Genomic DNA, 18,675 nt, shown 5'->3' with positions numbered 1-18,675 from the left:
AGCAATTGTCAGCTGTGCTGGACTACTCACACTCAGAAACCACATAATACAGGCTAGAAGCAGCCATGAAACAGGCACAGGCAAGGCATATCCATAAAGACACTAAGCCTCTAAAATGTACTGGAAGACCTTCACCCTCTGGAAGACAAGTCTTGGCATAATTAAAACCTGACTGTCTTCAAATAAACTTCAAGATTTTCCCCATGGTTTGGTAAGTCTGCCAATCTACTGCAAGCCTAAGATATTGAGCAACTTTACAGCAAGCTGAAAAGAGGTTGATACTCTTCTGGCATGACGTAATTCAAGAGGTGACCTTTGCAGAATTACCATCAACCCTATTGTATCTGTAAGGGACTGTCTGCATGGGCAAACCATGGGAAGTCCAAAACTATCAACAGCCCTGGTTCCCACAAACTAAAGATCTTTTTTGCAAGACAGAGGGACTCTAACATAAAAATAATCATTCTGTGATTAATAGACCTAAAACACAAGCTCCTATGTCTGCAATTGTGTAAGAAGCTGACCCTGAGCTTCAGAGAAAACCAACATGGAACTCACATGGGTAGACATTTTACATCCAAGACAGATCAGAGAAGAAAAAGCCCTGGTTTTAAATTCCTTCAGTCTTCCAAAGAAGCTTTTAATAATCATAACACTAAAATGGTCCCATGGAAGCTTAGTCAAGCTCCCATAGTAGAGCAAGAAAAACAGAGGGCACACTAGAGGTATTCACAACTTTTTCCACCATGTTTAAAGGGAATGTAGGACAACGAGCAGACATGCCCTGCAAGACTCCGGACCCATCTGGAGTAAATAAACACACAAGAGTGTAAAACGGAATATGAACAGGTACACAAAAGATAAAAGAAAAATCATAATTATCTTATAGCATATTGTCTGTGTTCAAGGGCTCAGGGCAGGACCCCATGAAGCAGAATTTTGTGCTCCCCCTCCCTACTCCTCAATTTTCCCCAGATGGAGAGATAAGCAAGGGACTTCAGGAGTAAGAAAGGCTTTGCACCAATTGGAAGTTGATAAAAATAAAGTATATTATTTAACAAAGAACAGAAAGCAAGGAGGTAGATATATACATATACACAGTTGGGAGGAAAACAAACACAAGATATAAAAACCCCAAATCTCAGATGGCACAGGATTGCTCAGAACCATATGGATGCAGCCATGCTGTGCTTTTCCCAGCCCAAAGAGAAAGAGCAAGAGAAAGAGCAAGAGAGAGAGAGAGAGAGAGAGAGAGAGAGAGAAAGAGGCACCCACCTCCTGCCTCTTTTAAAGAGCGTGTAGAAGAAAGGGGAGGGAATAAATCACTTCTGCCCAGGGACCCTCCTGGGTCCTAGAGATCATCTGTCCCACCCCCCAAGCCTCAAACCACAACACATATTCATGAATAGAAATTACTAAATTAATCCTTTTGAGGCTTTAAGGTACCAAGATGGTATTTCCCATCTAGCCAGGTCTATAAAACACCTTTCCTTTTCAGTAAGGCTCCTCCTTGACTACTCATGCATTCTTCAGATGTCAGTCCAGAGAGAGATTAGGACCTGTCAGGCCAGAAGGATGCAGACTATTTTTTCTTTGTCAGTCTATCCTTCTGAATCCTCAAACTCTCTCATTTCTCAGTTTGGTGTTTATACATGTAGGAAGGAATCTCCCTGTTGAAGAGCAGCCTATCACTCAGTAAAAGCACAAACTATGGCATCAATTGCTCTCAGGATGAAGAAAGCTAGAAGGAGAAGCCTCATCCTAAATATGTTTTCACTTGTGTTCTTTTAACTCTTTTTCCCTTCTGAAAATTCAACTAGTATTTACATTTGGTACTTTTGTAATGACATCTTGCTGTTAGTTTTAAAAATCCTTTAATTAAAAATTAAAACAAAAATCAGACTATGCTTAAGACTACAGCTACCAAAACTTACTTGTGACCCAGTTTCTAAGGAATAGGTCTTTATGAACATTTGAGGACCCCCCATAACATGCCCTTCACTTTCCTATTTTAAAATCTAAATATTTTTTTTTCTGTGTGTAATTACACAGCTCCAGTCTGCTTTATTTTTTTTTTGTATATACACAAAAAACATGTGTAAGAAACGCACTACAGTGAAGCAGAGTCTACGTACACAGAGCTGCTGTAATCTTAAATTCTTGTGAATTCAAGGTGTGAGATTCTATACTTCAATAGCATTGCCACAATGTAGTAAGCAAGAGGCCACACATTAACTTTCAGTTCAGTCTGTCTTCTAATGACTGGAAGGATTCTAGTCAACGTATGAGGTACAAGATGAAGCCTTTTTGAAAAAAATATTAGTGGCTTTTCGAACTCTTTTCACCTGCAACTGAATTTTAACTGTGGAATTGTGTTCAAACTGAACAAGAACATTAGGCTTTGCCTAGAAATCTCCTATCCATCACAAGGATGGAGCTCCTAAATGAAGATATTGATGCTGTTTCCCTTTAGCTATGGCAAAGTTTGTATGGAAAAGGATTACTATGCATTTCTTGAACACCACCCTTTAAAAAGAAGAATATTTGAAGTGTCAGCTTCTTCAGAGACATCAGAGTTACGTAACAGCCATCACAGTCAACAACACAATACACACCATTTCATGTTCTTGGTCATTCAGCTGCTACTACAACAAACAAAAGAAGAGTATTTTCCCCTTACCTCTCTGCCAGACTTTGCTGGAATCTGTCCCTGAGTCTCTCTTAATTTGCGAGCGTTCTCAAGTTCTTCCTGAAGTTTTGAAGCTAACTCCTTCAATAAAAGTGGTAATACTTCATTATTTTAACCATTTAAAACTTTTAGAAAACTTAAATCAGAATTAACTATTCATTCCATTTCTTCATGTTTTGAATTTTTATTAAATTCTAATGACACAAAAAACTAAAGAACACATGTCAATATAATTCACACAATTCTCTACTGGAGATAATTTTTTTAAAAGTTCAGAACAGAGGCATCTGTACTATAGAAACACATTGTCATAAAAACCCAGAGAAACTATGCTAAAACATGATTCAGTTACGCTAATAAATGCTTTGTGCAGCTAAACATAGATACTAATTTCTGTATAGGAAGCTAAATAAGGAAGCCTGAATATATCAAGTGTATAACCTTTCCAAGTTACGCTGCATAGCCTTTTATTTATTTATATACACACATACTCTAGTGAAATCTCTCCCAGATATTTTTGCTATGCAGTTTCACATCTCTACACCACATGTTCAACTTTGGCGCTTCAGATCTTACTTTGGGTATTAAAATGGACAAGAGGTAGAAAATGAGAACTGTTAGAGACTTGTATAGATTGGTTTTGATGCTCCTGCTCTCTCATCTCTTTATTACATAATTACAAGCATTTTAGGATATCTTGTTTTGCTAAGAATTGCCAGGTGACAACCTCTTACCCTGTAAGAAATACAGTCTTTATACTCTGACCACTTTGTTAGTTTCATTGATTGGACTCCAACAATCATGCCTATACTTGCTGCCCCAAAATTAAGTCGTGTGATCAACACTAAGCAGCGAGTCAGTAACAAAAATAGATTCAGAATTTATTTGTCCCATATGGCCAACCTTGAGCTCTGGCCACCAGGACATGCTGTTACATAACCATCTGTTCTGGTGTGTGGGGATGAACTTGTTTAAACAAGCTGCATATTCAATGTGATCACAGAAAGTCCATGGAAAAAAATATTTAAAGAGCAACAAGGCAAAGATCAGTTATTTTATTATTTATACTGTGGATGGTTGGGTTTTTTTAACTAGGCTAATTCAGAGTGCATACGTCAAAAAAAATGTATATATAGAATTTACAGTAAAATTGTAATGTTTTTTCCTACATTTACTAGGAAAACTACAGATTAAAACATGGAGGCATCTATTTTAATCATTAACATTCATTACATCTTAACACTTCACTGCTTGAAGATACTTTTCATTCACTTTTTAAGTTGATAAGATTCAAATAGACAAGATTTCTAGAACAGGTTTATTTGTTCAAATTTTGTACACCTACATATACACACACATATGAAGTCTGTGGGAAAAGAATTCATACTGTAAAATCAGTTTGCAAAGGAAAGACTGAGAGGGGATCCTGTCAGTGCTTACACATATCAAAAGGGCAGGTGTCAAGAGAAAGGAGCCAGACTCTTTCCAGTGGTGCCCAGAGATAGGATGAGGGGCAATGAGCACAAACTGGAGCAGAGGAAGTTCCATCTGAACAGAAGGAGAAACTTCTTTGCTGTGATAGTGGTGGAGCACTGGAACAGGCTGCCCAGAGATGTTGTGGAGTCTCCTTCTCTGGAGACTTTCAAAACCTGCCTGGACATGTTTGTGTGCAACCTGCTCTGAAGTGAACCTGCTTTGACAGTGGTGTTGGACTAGATGATCTCCAGAGCACACTTCCACCCCCTGCCATTCTGTGATGCTGTGATTTATAAAACGGACACATTCTCCTACCAAAATTTAAATTATGTGATAAGGGTTTTGACAAAGACCAACACAATTTCTTCATGTAGCAATAAATTTGTATGCCAGACATCATAAAAATTCCTACAAATCAAAGACTCAGTTGCTCTCAGGAAATATTTGGCACTTGAAGTCATAACATGTCTGATTTATTACCTCTTGGTGATGCACATTTTGGTGCAAATATTCTGTTACAAGAGGCAAGGTAAACAGATGCACCAAAAATCAAACTTTAAAAAAAAAAAAAAAAATACAAAGGCCCATATTGATGGGATCCACATCTAGAAAACATTATTTTATTATTTCCTTCAAAAAAATTTCAGCAATACTTTCTTAAGAGCAGCTATTCAGTGCAAGTACTTGTAAAACCTAACTTAAAATCTAACAGACTGACCTTGTTATAACTAAAACTTCCAGGCAGCACTACTGAATGCAATTAACTCACTGTAGCCACACTTAAATGTAAAAAAAAAAATCCCAAACAATCAAAAAAACCCACCCCACATAATTCCAGAGTTTAAAGTGTTCCAAAAGAGTGAAATTCTTGATCCTTCAGGCTGTTGTCTGAAATGAGCTTCCTAAAGCCCCCTGAGATGTGCAGCTGTTTTATCTCAGCTCCATGGCCCCAGCCTCACCCAGGGCAGACATTTTGTGGAGCTCACCACAAATCAGTACACAGTTGCTCTCATGGCAAAGCTGGATGCAATGGCCTGTACAGTTCCTTTCAGTTTTACATTTCCATATCACAATTAATAAGTATGCTTATACAGCAGAGCTATTAAATCCTATAAATGAGGTAGAGAACAATTGATTTTTGAATATGCTGCCTAGCCTACAAAACCTGGGGACCCAAATGCTCTTTTCTAGTCAATGAATCATTGCATTTAAAGCAGAAGTTAACAGTAAAAGCAGTATCTTCAAATCCTATGTGATCAAATTTTACAGGACCTTTATTTGCTTGAATCAATACTTTTTTTTTTTTTAACAACCAAATCCCTGTGAGCTTTAAAGAAAAATTGCAGTAAATTTAGACTCAGGATAAGCACTACTTAGCAACAACTAAAACATCAGTGTGCTACCAACATTATTCTCACACTAAATCCATAACACAGCCCTCTACCAGCTACCAGGAAGAAAATTAACCCTATCCCAGCCAAAACAAGGACACATGACATTTTTTCAAAGACTTTACCATGTCTCCCATGAGTTCTGCTTTCACAATCCTCGCTCCCAGCTTGTTCATCTCCTCTTCACTAAGGACCCGAGGTGGCTCATCCTTCGATGTGTATCTGTAACACACCAGCAGCACTAAATCCATTGAAAGATAATGTAGTATTCACCTGTGTAATTATGTATCACATGACTACTGTACCAGCACATATGCCTCTCTTGTCAAAATCATTCACAACAAATTATTAAAATATATTTGCGGTCAGAAGTTGCCAAGGACTATGAAGCCAAAAGACTTTAATTCTAATTAGGTATGCCTCTTTTTACTTTTGAGATCACTTAAAATTAAAAGAATTATCTATGAACATTTTCTCCACATGGAAAAACAGTCAAAAGCCAGTAGCAAGTATAAGCACACAAAAACCAGGGGAAAGAGGAGAGGAAAGAGTAATTTAAATCTGCTCTGTAATTTTTCTTTCTGGCTTTGCTCATGCTTTCACATCGCAGCTCCAGCAAAATCACCCATTTCCCAGTTCTTCTCCTGTATGCCAAATGGCCTTTCATCTCTGTAAAACTGCTTGTATGTCCATACTTACCTGCTCACAGTACAATCTTTGCCTCTAAAGACGCATGGTTGATAGGGTAGAGTTGCTATGGAAAATTAACTGGTACAGTTTTTAAAATATCAAGCCTCCCTAGCAAAGCTACAATTAGTAATAAAATATTATTGTTTCTTAATTTTAACATTAAAAGGTCAGCATATGAGTTCTCATGGTAATAAATAAGGTATCCAAGAATTACTGCAAAGAGGCATCAAGCAAGTCTGGCTCTTTCTCCAACCCTAGGAAAGACTAATACAAACTAACTCTAAAAGCAAAATATCTAACATGGAAGAGACATCAGAATACAGTTATGATATTGGTTCCTGCTATTAAAAGAGAGGCAGAATTCACTCACTACTCAGTATGGTTAAACTCTGTAGGAGTTCAAGAATGGGAGAACTTTGAAGAAGGTATCATCTTTAACTGCCAGATCTCCCCAGCCTTGAAGAAATTACCAAAGTTACTTTTGTCTGTTTTGAAGATGACTAATTCAAAACCCAAAAACTCAGCAGAAATATTAACTCCTCCAGAAACAGAACCCTCAAAGATGAAGTTCTCACTTCTCCTTACACGTTTTCCAAAAAAAGGCAGACTGTTTCAGTAAAGGGAGTAAGAAGTGTTTATTACTTCATATATGCTTTTTTTAAACAGTTCTAGGGCTAGAAACATCTTTTTGAGACTAGAGACATTGTTTTGATTCGCTTTTTTCTTGTCTCACATTAAACTCTGAAGTAGTCACATTATGAAGTATGATTTTCAGCATACACTGGCTGGATGAACTTTTCCTCTGGGGAGATCCCTCGGACATCCAATCAGCACTTTTAATTAAGCTGTGTCATAACTGTTCAAAACACTTTGATTTATAGGCTGAAGAAACTCCCTCTGTGTTTTAGAAGAGATAAAACTTTAAAGGTACATTGTCAGCATGAGAGATGAGGAACTGAACCAGCAACACCTATTAATCCAAGCCTTCACATCAATGAAGATTTACTTTTTGTGACTGATGGACAATACCACTGGAAGAGTACATGACTTGAAACTTTAGGAAGAAAAAGAAAGCAGCAGCTTATAAATTATTCCCAACAGATAACTACCCCACATATCCAAAAGCCAGAATTTCCTACAAAATTCTAAAGAAAAAAGACAATTATTTCTGAAGGAAACAAGAGGACAGGCCATACCATACTGAAAACAGAGAGAAGCTTAGGAGTTAAGAGTCAGCTTAAAAGAACCTGGAAATAACTAAGTCAATAAACAGGGGCTATATGGCTTTCCAGGCCCAAGTAATCACCACTTTACTAATAAATCAGCTCTATAATTGTATTGGCTAAGAAATATAATTAAAATATCAAAGAAGATGTGCAATTTGGTTTAACAGTACTAAAACAGAAAACACATGCAAAGGCAATATCAGCTAAATAGTATCCATGCTTAGTTCTCCTCTGTGAGGAAAAGAATTATCTTTTCTATCACACTAATTGAATTCTTTGAACTTGAATAAGGAAACCGCTTCCGTGCACAATCTAGTTGCCCAAAATTTGTCACTCTGCCCTGTTACAATTAGAATTGCACTTGCACGTGGTGACCAAAAGCTAAAAGGTAAAGCTTTTGTACTTGCCATTAAAAAAAAGTTAATCACCCTTTTTTTTAACAAAAACAAACAAACAAACAAATCTGTAAAGGAGTGGTTGCTTCTTTTAAGATAACAAAAATGAGGCAACGGTATTGCTAACTCACAAAGCAAAGCAACACCCAGCTCCACACCTTAACCCCCCACCCAAAAAAAAAAAAAAAAAAAGTTTAATAACAAGGTGCAGGGTCTTCACATGGCCTCTCTCACTCACTTTCTGCATTTTGGACAATCCCCAGTCCAAACCAATACTTGGCTACAGTTACGTAAAGTGTACTGGATGTCAGAACTCCCATTTGCAATGCAGCTGTACGGAACATGTCAGATCTTGCTTTCTCCTTATGGAAGTCATGGAGGAAACAAAACTGAGAATGCCTACCTTTAGACTTACTAAAAGATCATATGTCATTTGCACAGATTATTCGCTGCTAATTACTGAAGCATTTGTGTTTTGGTTTGGTTTTGGTTTTTTTGCTTGTTTGTTTTTTTAAAAGGGCATGATATTTAAGATGAAGGATAAGATCTAACCACACATAATCCTGCCTTGAGTGCAAAAGAAGAAGCTTCTTAACAGGGTGGGTGTTTTCCAGACATATACTTCTGAGCGTATGTTTTCATTACAACGGAGTCCATGCCTGAACTGCAGCACAGATGCACTCTCCTGGTTCACCACAGGATCCTTCCTTCCACAAACACCTATATTTTCAAAAACCAATGCACATTCCAAGGCAGGTAGAAAAAAAACTGTGGATTGTGCAGACCTTGTACCAGAACAAAGCCATGAACAAACCAGGCCTCAAGAGCTGAGAAAATCTCATAGGCTCCAGCTCAGACACACCATGAATCATTCTAATCAGAAGCTTACAAAGTGCATTTAAGTGGTAAAACCCCAGGCACTTCAGGGTAATAACTATTTGAGCAGTATCTAGAAAAACAGAGGGTCACTAAATTAAAATGTCTAATAAGGTCTCATACATCACAGGTTTAATGCTACAAAATATTTTTTTCAGAGTAACTAAAACAACTATAAAGAAAGATATGTTTCTCATTTTCCAGCAAAAGAACACCTAGGCAAGTACTAAAATGGACAATAAAACAAGACATGACAAACACTTATGAGTGCAACTTCCCATAACGCATACAAACTATTGCTGCCAGAATCAGGATCTTTTCTTGTCATGATGTATATTTGAACATGTGCTTTTTTAAAAATATAAATAAATCTATTAGATTAAGTGAACATCATGCAACCAATTTATTTTCCTGCTATCAAGGAAAATGTAAATTTCACTGGCTCCTATAAGAGTAAAAAATATAGCCACTAAAATCTGGAAAAAATATGCAACCTGCACAGTATCAAGAACTGTGCAGACCTGAGCTGCCCGTTTCTGGTTAGTCATGCAGTACTCATTTAATGTACAATTCTCCTTTGCAAATACACAGAGTAAGGGATCTGCAAGTACTACACCTGGAACAGTTATAAATAAAATAAATACTTTTAAGGTATTGTCTTGGTTTTAGGATCCAACAATTAAACATTACAAGTAAATTCATAAACCTGCTATAAGAAGTTTTTTCTGCAGATAACTGACATAAGCATAGAAGAAAGAAGGAATTACATCTGATCATACTTCATCAAATGCTGTTCCCAGCTAAATCATATCATTCTTCTTACATACTCAAATCAAGAATATTTACTTGCCCAGCTTTCCCAAGCAATTAAGTGACACCATCTTCACTCTAAAATACTTCTGCACATTCCTCCCTGTTATTAGGAAGATCTGAAGGCAAGCACTCACAGTAATAACCACACTACTCATGCCACTGAAAGAACAAGCAAGCTGATAGTACTGGAGAACAGGTGGCCTCGAGTAGAGCAAAAGCTCAGTTCCCTGCAACTTACCTTTCTAACCACCTCTCCTTACCTTCTCCATTGTCTTGCACTAGAGCAAGTCAGACAAACTGAAATTCCTACCACGTACTAGTTCTTGTTTCCCCTCCCACTCCTGTGCACCTTTTCTCTCTTCCACAGAAAATGCACTTTTCTAATCGTATTTCTACTATTTTTTCATAGGCTCCTACTTTAGAGCATGAGTTCATCTCACAGGTGGCAAAACTATCCCCACTGTATTAATTATTTCAGTTTTTTAGTCAGCATTTTCTAAAATTTCAAGTTTGCCTTTTATAAATTCAACAACAGTCAGGATATTGTTTTGCAGATTTTCTGTCTGAGAGGACAATTTTATTGCAGCGTGAACTAACATTTAGAAAGAAGCTGACAATAATCTCTTGTAGCTGTCCCTAGCTGGGAGGCTAGCCTCCTCCTAACTAAAGACATCCCATATGATCAAATTTAATACTGTCACAAAAAGCACAGTTTCTGGCAGACTTCACCATGAAAAATACAGCAAATAAGAGACAAGTGAAGATGTTCATAAAATACCTAGAACATGACGTTTTACTGTCAGATAACGTTTGTCTCTTCTCAGGGATATCATTTGGATACTCCTGTTGTGACTTCTGTTTTTCATGACTTCTTTCCCAATGATTGTCATCAATTTGTTCCCTAGTACTTGATTTTTGATCAGACATTGATTTCTCAATATTATCTTCTCTGTGCGTTTCATTCCACAGTGCAGTATTCTCACTAGGTTTTTGGAAACGACTGCTCAAAGAGCTATGAGCTTGTAGCTTGGAAGAGGACTGATGTGACTGGTAGTCTCTAGGTACATGGTAAGATGATAAATCATCTTCAGAGGGTTTCAGAAATTTGTGTTTGATGTTGCTTAGAGATGAACTCTTTTCCTGACTTCTTTTTTCATCAGAGTGGTTTTCTGATGTGGAGCTGTAGCCTCTCAATACTGAGTCCATGCTACTGTGTCCACGTTCTTGGTCTTCTCTTGACACATCTCTTTTGCAACCTTTGTCTTCTTGCGCCCATCCCTTGCTATACTTCTCCCTAGTATAGCCCCCAAACACATTCCTGTTTCTATCACCTTCACCTCGTGTCTCCTTTTTTATACGCTGTTCTTTCTTTTCTTTCTCACTTCCTGAATAGTCAGTTTTCTTCCATCTTCCACTTCTGTAAAAATTTTCCTTTCTGGATGCAACTTTTTCAGCCTCTTCCAATCGTGACTGAAATGCTTCCATTGACTGTAAGAAAGAATAAAAAGAAGTCATACTGCTTTTAAGGTTATAACATATTGTGAAGCTCCCTGCAAAGCATTACTATAAAGGCATCATTCTAGGAAAATGAGTCACTATGCAAAGGGGAAGGCATAAGCCATGGAGTGGAAAGGAAGACCAGTACAGTCTGGTACAGTAAAAAGGGAACTCACAGCCCTTCTGTCTAAGATGCTCTGTTGGGAAGGCTTTCTGATCCCTTCTCTTGGACTATTTCTGACTTGCATCGTGCAGCTGTAAAGTAAATGCTAAAGCACTTCCAGGAAGATGAACTAGAGCCTCAGAACTGTTTCATCCTGGCAACCTGGAGATCAGTGGCTTGACCTAGGGAGAAAGACTTCCTCTGTCTTACTCATTAATTTTGCATTTATGCTCACCAGATGCTCAGCTTCTATAGTGGACATTCAATTTTATAAACTAGCTAAACTCCTAAAAATACAGGAGAGTGGATTCAAAATCTTTAGTTTGAAACAGGCTTTGAACCCCTGTCTCTGGCTTTCTGGAAAAATACTCTATCCATTAGGCAATTATGCAAAACGTGGACTGTTCCTTCTTCCCTCTTTCGAGCTGAATTAAAAGCCACCAATTTTTTAATTTCTTTTTTTTTCTCCCCTCAAAATGTTACATACTGAAGCAAATCAGGCAGGGATCTCTTTCAATCACTGTCCTGTATTTCAACAGCCAGAGTGGTTCATGACATTTGAGCTCTTGTTTCTTGAGAAAGATTCTTAGATATAATACTCTTTACAATCACTGGCACTGATTAATTTCTACTAGTGCTGACAATGTTGATTTCATCACTCAGGAGTGACTACAATCCAGTTCAAAGACAAGAGTTTGAAGTCATATTGTCTTATTCAAGATTTTCACTGGCCTAATGAAACCAGCTTACTGAAAAAAAATAACAGAAAACTCAAATGCAACACTAGCCAAGATTCAATACCAAACACTTTCGACCAGTACTTTTAAAGACAATACTATAATTATAGCGAGTGTAGGCTCTAAAAAGTTAATACTGTTATGGTAGACTGTTCATTTAAAAATATATTTTGAAGACTTTTAAACCCTCCAGAAGCAAACAGCTTTCTCAATATATCTGGCCTGAGCAGATCACAAGTGGCCAGAAGATTTATACTTGGTAAAATCTGGCACAGCTCCCCAAATTGTCCTAGTATTACTATCACCCACAACACATTATCTGTCACATGCAGGAGAACAAAACGTTTTCTAGTACACGTCATAGGTTTGGAAGCACTCAGGTACTTTTTAACTGGGATTATTTGAACCTCCAGATGTAGAAAAGTATTTTAAACTTGCTATAGGAACCCAAATATTCAAAAATGTTTAACAGAAAAAGATCTAGAAGGCTGGGTAGCTTTAAACTCTTCCATCACTTGGAAGAAGATTCAGAGGCTGTTTTTTCCTGCTTCTTTCCTGATGGCTTACACTACACATGAAGTATTCGTGCCTTTACATGAAAGTGAATTTTTCCAAACATCTGTTAGCATGAAAAAAAATTAACTGAAGATCCTTACCCCATACCTCTCAGCTACAATTTCCTCAAAATTTCGTTTCTCTCGCTCAGCCTGCTCCTTCATCCTTTGGTATGATTTTTGCAGCCAACTTAATCCAGCATCTTCTACCACTGTAACTGAAGTGGAAAACAATGAAAGGTCATAGTTTTATAGGTCAGTGGTCACTCCTGTTTAACCTTACTCTGTATGTGACATTAAACCTTCACCCAAACTTCATGCAAAAATTGAAAAGGTGCAAAAGAAAAGAGAGAATATAATAATATATGTTTTTATAAGTTAATGCTGGATATACCTCAGTAATACCATTGATTTAATTTAAGCTTCTCCTTTTTATAATAGAACACAACAAGCAGTTTCCAAGACAGAAGTGGCATATGAGAAGTTATGGGGGTTTTATGAAATTAAAGAACCTTATGTTTTCCACTTTCTGTGTTCACTCTTTGGCATACCTACCCCTTACATATAAAGAAGCTCATTCCCCTTCTTAGAAAATTAATGAGCAACCCATTGATTTCCATTTGGGAAGCCAGCAGAGGTCTTCACATCCAGGACACACGCTCCTCGATGCCTGCCACCCCTTGCAGATCGCAGATCTCTGCAACTCCTACAAGTGGGCACGAGGCTGGTGGCTTGCAGGACACACTGTCCACAGGGACAGGCTCCCAGAGAGAAAAGCCAGGGACCCTACTGCTCCCTGCTGACAGAATACAAGGATCCTTCTTATCACAGAAAAATGTTCTAACTGCCTTTGCTGGAAACAGGCAGGATAACCCCAGGGTAAGGAAAGAAGTGAAAAGGTTACAGAAATAATATTTTTCACAAACTGCATCTGTAATGTACTTCATTTTACTGTGACTCAGACTTCTGTGGTTGAATATTTTAAAACTATAATTTGTGTAATGGAGTGAAAGGAAGCAAATGAAATTACAATAATTTATCTTGTCTTGTTTAAATCATACTTTCCTCTAATTGGTTCAAAATGGAGAATTTCTATAAAGATATTGAAGGTCATACCATTCAAAATTAAAAACAAGTGAAGAGAAATTCTGCAAAACAACATACTGTGATATTAACCCAACATTCAATACTGAATTTTCATCCAAATTTTACTTTATCGCATGTTATTCATAATCCCTTTACATCAACATTAGTAGTAACTTGTAACTACACAGAGACCAGAGACAGAAATTTAAGATTATTACTAAAAGTTTCTGTTTACCTTTCTTAACTGAAACTGTTTCATCCTTCTCTGGTGGCAAACCTGTACCACCATCTTTCCAATAGGGATTGAGTTCTCTCTCAGACAGCATGGCCTAAAAAAGAAATTAATGTGTGCATAATATATGGTTTGTGTTTTTGAGAATATTTGATACTATTATTGACTGGACTATATTATGCTAAATTATAATCACTGGACTACATACATTGGATTATTATTCATACTATTCATATTCAATTTATTGGTTCATCCCTCACACAAAATTTAGTAAGAAGCAGAAAAAAAAATTGATATATTAATTCCTCCTACCTGCTCAAGTTCTTGAGCTTTCTGGCGCTCCAACATTTTTTCTTTGTGTCTTTCACCTTTGACAGCTGCTGCTGATGTGGTTTTCAATGACACGAAGTCTAAATTCATCCATTCTTCTCTCTTAAAATAAATACAAAGAATCAATGTTTATGTCGCCAACAAAAACATGGCCTGGGTATTAATCCAATCAGTGATAAATGTTACCTACAATAAAGAGTATAGGTTTTAAAAAGACATAAGAAATACTTTAATGAAAAGTAAATACACTTTTAAGAACCCAAATCTTTCATTTGTTTAATATTCATTTACTTGAACAAATTTCATAAATGTCTTTCTGTAACTTGAACTATGTCGTCACAATGTATTTAAGACACAAGTAAATATGCAAACTGCACAGACTGCTTATTATGCCTAAACAAACACTGTAGATCTGGATCAATTCCTTTTCATCTTGCTGCTTCTGACTTCATGACCTCTTACACCTCTTCTGGCATATACAAAATCTGTAATCAGTAGCTGAGTACAGCTCATACCTCAGACATCTAAGCACTAACTGCACCCTCAAATTAAACAGGTACACATCTAAATTCTATGAACTGTACCCACAATAACAGGTAGAAAACTACATTTACAAAACATAGAGCCAAACCAAGGACATATTAAGAATTACAACTATAAGAAAAGCATCCTGTAAAAATTCTAGATGTATCTACTACCTTTATACACACAAAACCCGAGTCCTCAAAGGAAAGCAGTGACATACACATTATAAAAATCTACACAAGTATTTGGAACATGTCTGTGGATAATACAGCAGCCAAAATTACACTATTACACTAATTTTGAAACACATGCTTGTAGAAGGGTCTTTTTATCTTCAGTAGAGTTCAAGTCTGAGTTGTCAGTCCAAATAGATGCTCAATGTCACATACTCTGCTATCATATTATAAAAAAAATTGTCTTAGGCAACACACCAGAGAATTTCACAGGTGAAAGAACATTCCACTTCTCAGATCTCCTCTAAGAAAGAAGGAACTGAAAAATAATCTGTCTTCAAGTGATTCAAAAGAATCTATGCCCACATCCACAAGCAAAGTGGATCAACAGAAGTGGACATACATGAGATGTCTTGAGGTCATCTGGCCCAACCCCTCTGCTCAATCAGGGCCACTTCGAGCCAGCTGCCCAGGACTATGTCCAGACTGCTTGTAAAAATCTCTGAGGATGGATTTTCCACAGCCTCTCTGGGTAGCCTGTGCCAGTCTCTAGTCACCCTCACAGCAAGACTGATGTTAAGACAGAACTTCCTGTATGTGTTTGTGCCCATTTCCTCTGCTCATGTCACTGGGCATCACTGAAGAAAGCCTGGCTACGTCTTCTACGTAGGCTTCAGATTTGCAGTTTGGGGATTTTTTTTTTTTATTCTGTCTTTATTTCTGTCTTTTTCTTTTTTTTCCTTTAAGTAAGTACACTTAAATAGTCCAAGACTGGTCCTATGGAGCACCTGAGGTGCACTTTGAGAACATTATCTTGTGTTCTAGCTTAATCCCACAGGAAATGGATTTACATGCTCCAAGACTTCTTCATATTGTGAGTCAAAATACAAAAAGTAGGGATGACCAGGAAATGCCTTTCAAAAGCACATTCTTTGTCGAAAAATAGGCAAGCCCAGGAAATACACTATACAAGAAATGCTTAAAAAATAATATTTTGCAGTAGAAATTATCATGACATACATAAGTATTCCTATTTAATTGTCTGTAAAATAGGTTTTGTTCGACACATTGCAAAAGAGCTGTCAAGAAGTCTAAGCACATTTCACACTTAGTCATGCTGAATTTATTTCTGGAGTAGTTACAGGTCTGCTCACCTGCAGGGAGGGTTCTTTCACATCATCTGATTGCTTGTTGACCTTCCAAGCTTTCTCTGTGTTGTCCGACTGTGACACATTTGACTCAACCCATTCAACTGAAGAATCCTAAAAAACGAGTTTAATGTAACGAATAATTATTAACACCTCTAACATACTATTATATGTTGATAAAAAGCAACAGCTAACAAGTTTATTGATAATCAAAATTGATCTCGAATAGCATTACTAATACAATACTGTTTATTATTTTAGAATGCTGATATTAAAAATGGAATATTGATATTCCCATAGGAGATTGATCTTTCATGATCAAAACATACCACCATCCTTCATGAGCTCATCACAGTATGTAATGCTAGTTCATACTGGCAGTTTATTAGCATAATACTGCTAAAGTTAGAACTGGCAGGATAAAAACAAAACCCAAGCCAATTGTTTTTATGGCATTGCAAAAACAAAATTTAAAATAATATAAGTTAATTACAAAGTATGTTTTAGATTAAAAAGGTAAAATCAGTAACACAGTACAATATCAGACACTGTACAAGCTACCTCCTCTTTCTGTACCCAACGTCCTACACTTGCAGTGCACAAAGACTTTATACTTGACACAAACAGGACTCCACTGAAGAGTTTCTTTGCCATTTACATGAACCTGTCATGGGAATAACAAATTTTGGATCAAAGACATCAGCTAGGACTGTTGTATCCTGGGACTCACTGATGTGATCTGAGGGGTTTAGATGACTCTAGGAGAAATGTGAGAGATTTGTGTCATACTGAAGAACAGCTCACCTCTGATACCAGTCCCTGCAAAACAAATTTCATCATGCTACATGTTACTTCACTCAATAAAAAAGACTCTCTGAAAAGAAAAAAATTACAGTGCTACCTGACTTGCACCAAAATGCTGGGAGGATGTTTTACACAACATGGCCAGAAAGCAAGCACCCAGGTTTCTAGTGCAGTTTCTGAACTGTTTTGCAAGAGGGCCCCTCAACATGAAGGCATCTGTTTACAGATTCAAATGCACAAGTATGAGCATTCCTTCAGACCTACATACAACTCCCATGTTGTCTGGAGTTTCCATGGTTGAACATCCACGGGAAATCGCAGCAGTAGCTCATGCTTAAAATCAAAGCCAAGTATTTGAAAGTTTAGACAAATCATTCTACCATATACCACTGGCTATAGGAAACGTACAAATTTTTCCACTCTTTTCTAGAACAGGGATTTTATTTCAGTTTGTATCTGCTGAAAAACTATAAATCCCTCAGTTGCTAATGATTGAATTCAGTATTATAAAATTCACAAGCACTCACAGAACAGCATCTTTTCAACTGATCATATAAGAATGAGTCTTAATTTTACTAACCATGTGTACCCACAAGGACTGAAATGGTGCATGTTTTAAAAACGCCATTTAAAGCATTTTTTGAAGTTTCTTACTTACCGAGGAACTATCCAGTAAGTCATCCTTCCTTTCAGCTTTTTGTTTCTTATTTTTCTTCTTTTCTTTCTTAGCTTTTTTTGAATGCTTCTCCTTTTTCTTTTTTTTCTCTACAGAATGTTCCTACAAGTACATGTTTGTAAATGAGATCCAGTAAACCAAATCACCCACATACAAGAAGAACACTCACAACCTACTTATCAAACCACACTGAAAAAGGTAAAACACACACAGCTGGACATCCTTTTTTTTTTACTCCTATACCCTCTCTCTCTTCTGCGGAGGTGTGGAAATAGGGAGACCATGCCACACATCCATAAGTGACTTTTCTTCCCCCTCTCAGTATGTTTTTCACTGGAATGAAGGCACTATAACTGTACATAGAATATCTTCTGTACTGCATTTATTTCAGTCAAATCTATTTCCTTGGGAATCACTGGGTCACCAAGACACATCCGTCTTTCAAGAAATGGCTACACAGATTTCTATACTAGCAGTATGTGATACTCAGAGGTTCCATTAAGGCTTCTCCTGTGAGTGACAGTAAATGGGACTGCTATGAAACCCTGCATCCTCCAGATTTCTTCCCATGGGAATATTCTTGCCTGGCAGCAGTTGATCTTCTCCATTTGGTAGAAATTAAAGCCGGAATTGAATGACCGAAATTTTCTTTGTGAGTAAGAGATTATTTCCACTTATTAAAAGCCAGTATCGAAGCATGAAGAATTCAGAAGTCAGGAGGTTTTTAAAGATCACCCTGAAAGCCTTCTGTTCATACAAACATGCTGCAAACCAAACAATGCAATTCAATGATTTAGAATTCTGTCACCTTTTCCAGTTGTTCCACACGTTCGTTCACATCAGCAAGCATCCACGTATCTTCACCCCGCAGATGCTTTAGCAGTTTCTGCCTCTGCTTCTTTTCATAACTCATTTTGGCCTAAGATGAACAGAGAAGAAAAAGAATCAGGTGGAGTTCAGTAGCATTTACTTCCAAGGTACACGTTTGTAAGCCATACTGATACGACCATACACAATGTTGAAAACTGTGCTTGAGAACTTTTCCTTTTAGTGGACTGCAGTTAAAACACAACAAACATACATCTGTGTTACATGTTAAAGGGGAAATTCAGCTAAAACATATTATGCACCCCCTTCCTCATGCTACAGCTCTAGCACTGATTTCATCCCATAATCCTAAATAAGAGTAATACA

The 18,675-nt window shown here is 37.2% G+C and overlaps 1 protein-coding gene across 1 annotated transcript; it reads right to left on the bottom strand.

The window, feature by feature from the left end:
• Positions 1 to 2,680: 2,680 nt before the first annotated feature.
• Positions 2,681 to 18,400, bottom strand: LOC103777532 (CWF19-like protein 2; the record flags this gene model as incomplete). Its single annotated transcript, XM_008945089.1, has 9 exons — positions 2,681 to 2,770; positions 5,682 to 5,778; positions 10,335 to 11,044; positions 12,610 to 12,725; positions 13,829 to 13,922; positions 14,138 to 14,257; positions 16,008 to 16,115; positions 17,464 to 17,583; positions 18,290 to 18,400. Coding segments are annotated over 9 exons (1,566 nt in total), but the record flags the coding sequence as incomplete, so codon positions are not given.
• Between the last annotated feature and the right edge of the window lie 275 nt (positions 18,401 to 18,675).

Source organism: Merops nubicus, unplaced genomic scaffold (genome assembly GCF_000691845.1).
Source record: "Merops nubicus isolate BGI_N331 unplaced genomic scaffold, ASM69184v1 scaffold5878, whole genome shotgun sequence".
In the NCBI taxonomy this organism is placed as follows: Eukaryota; Metazoa; Chordata; class Aves; order Coraciiformes; family Meropidae; genus Merops; species Merops nubicus.
The sequence above is the reverse complement of the archived record's forward strand: the minus strand, read 5'-3'. Positions and strand labels throughout refer to the sequence as shown.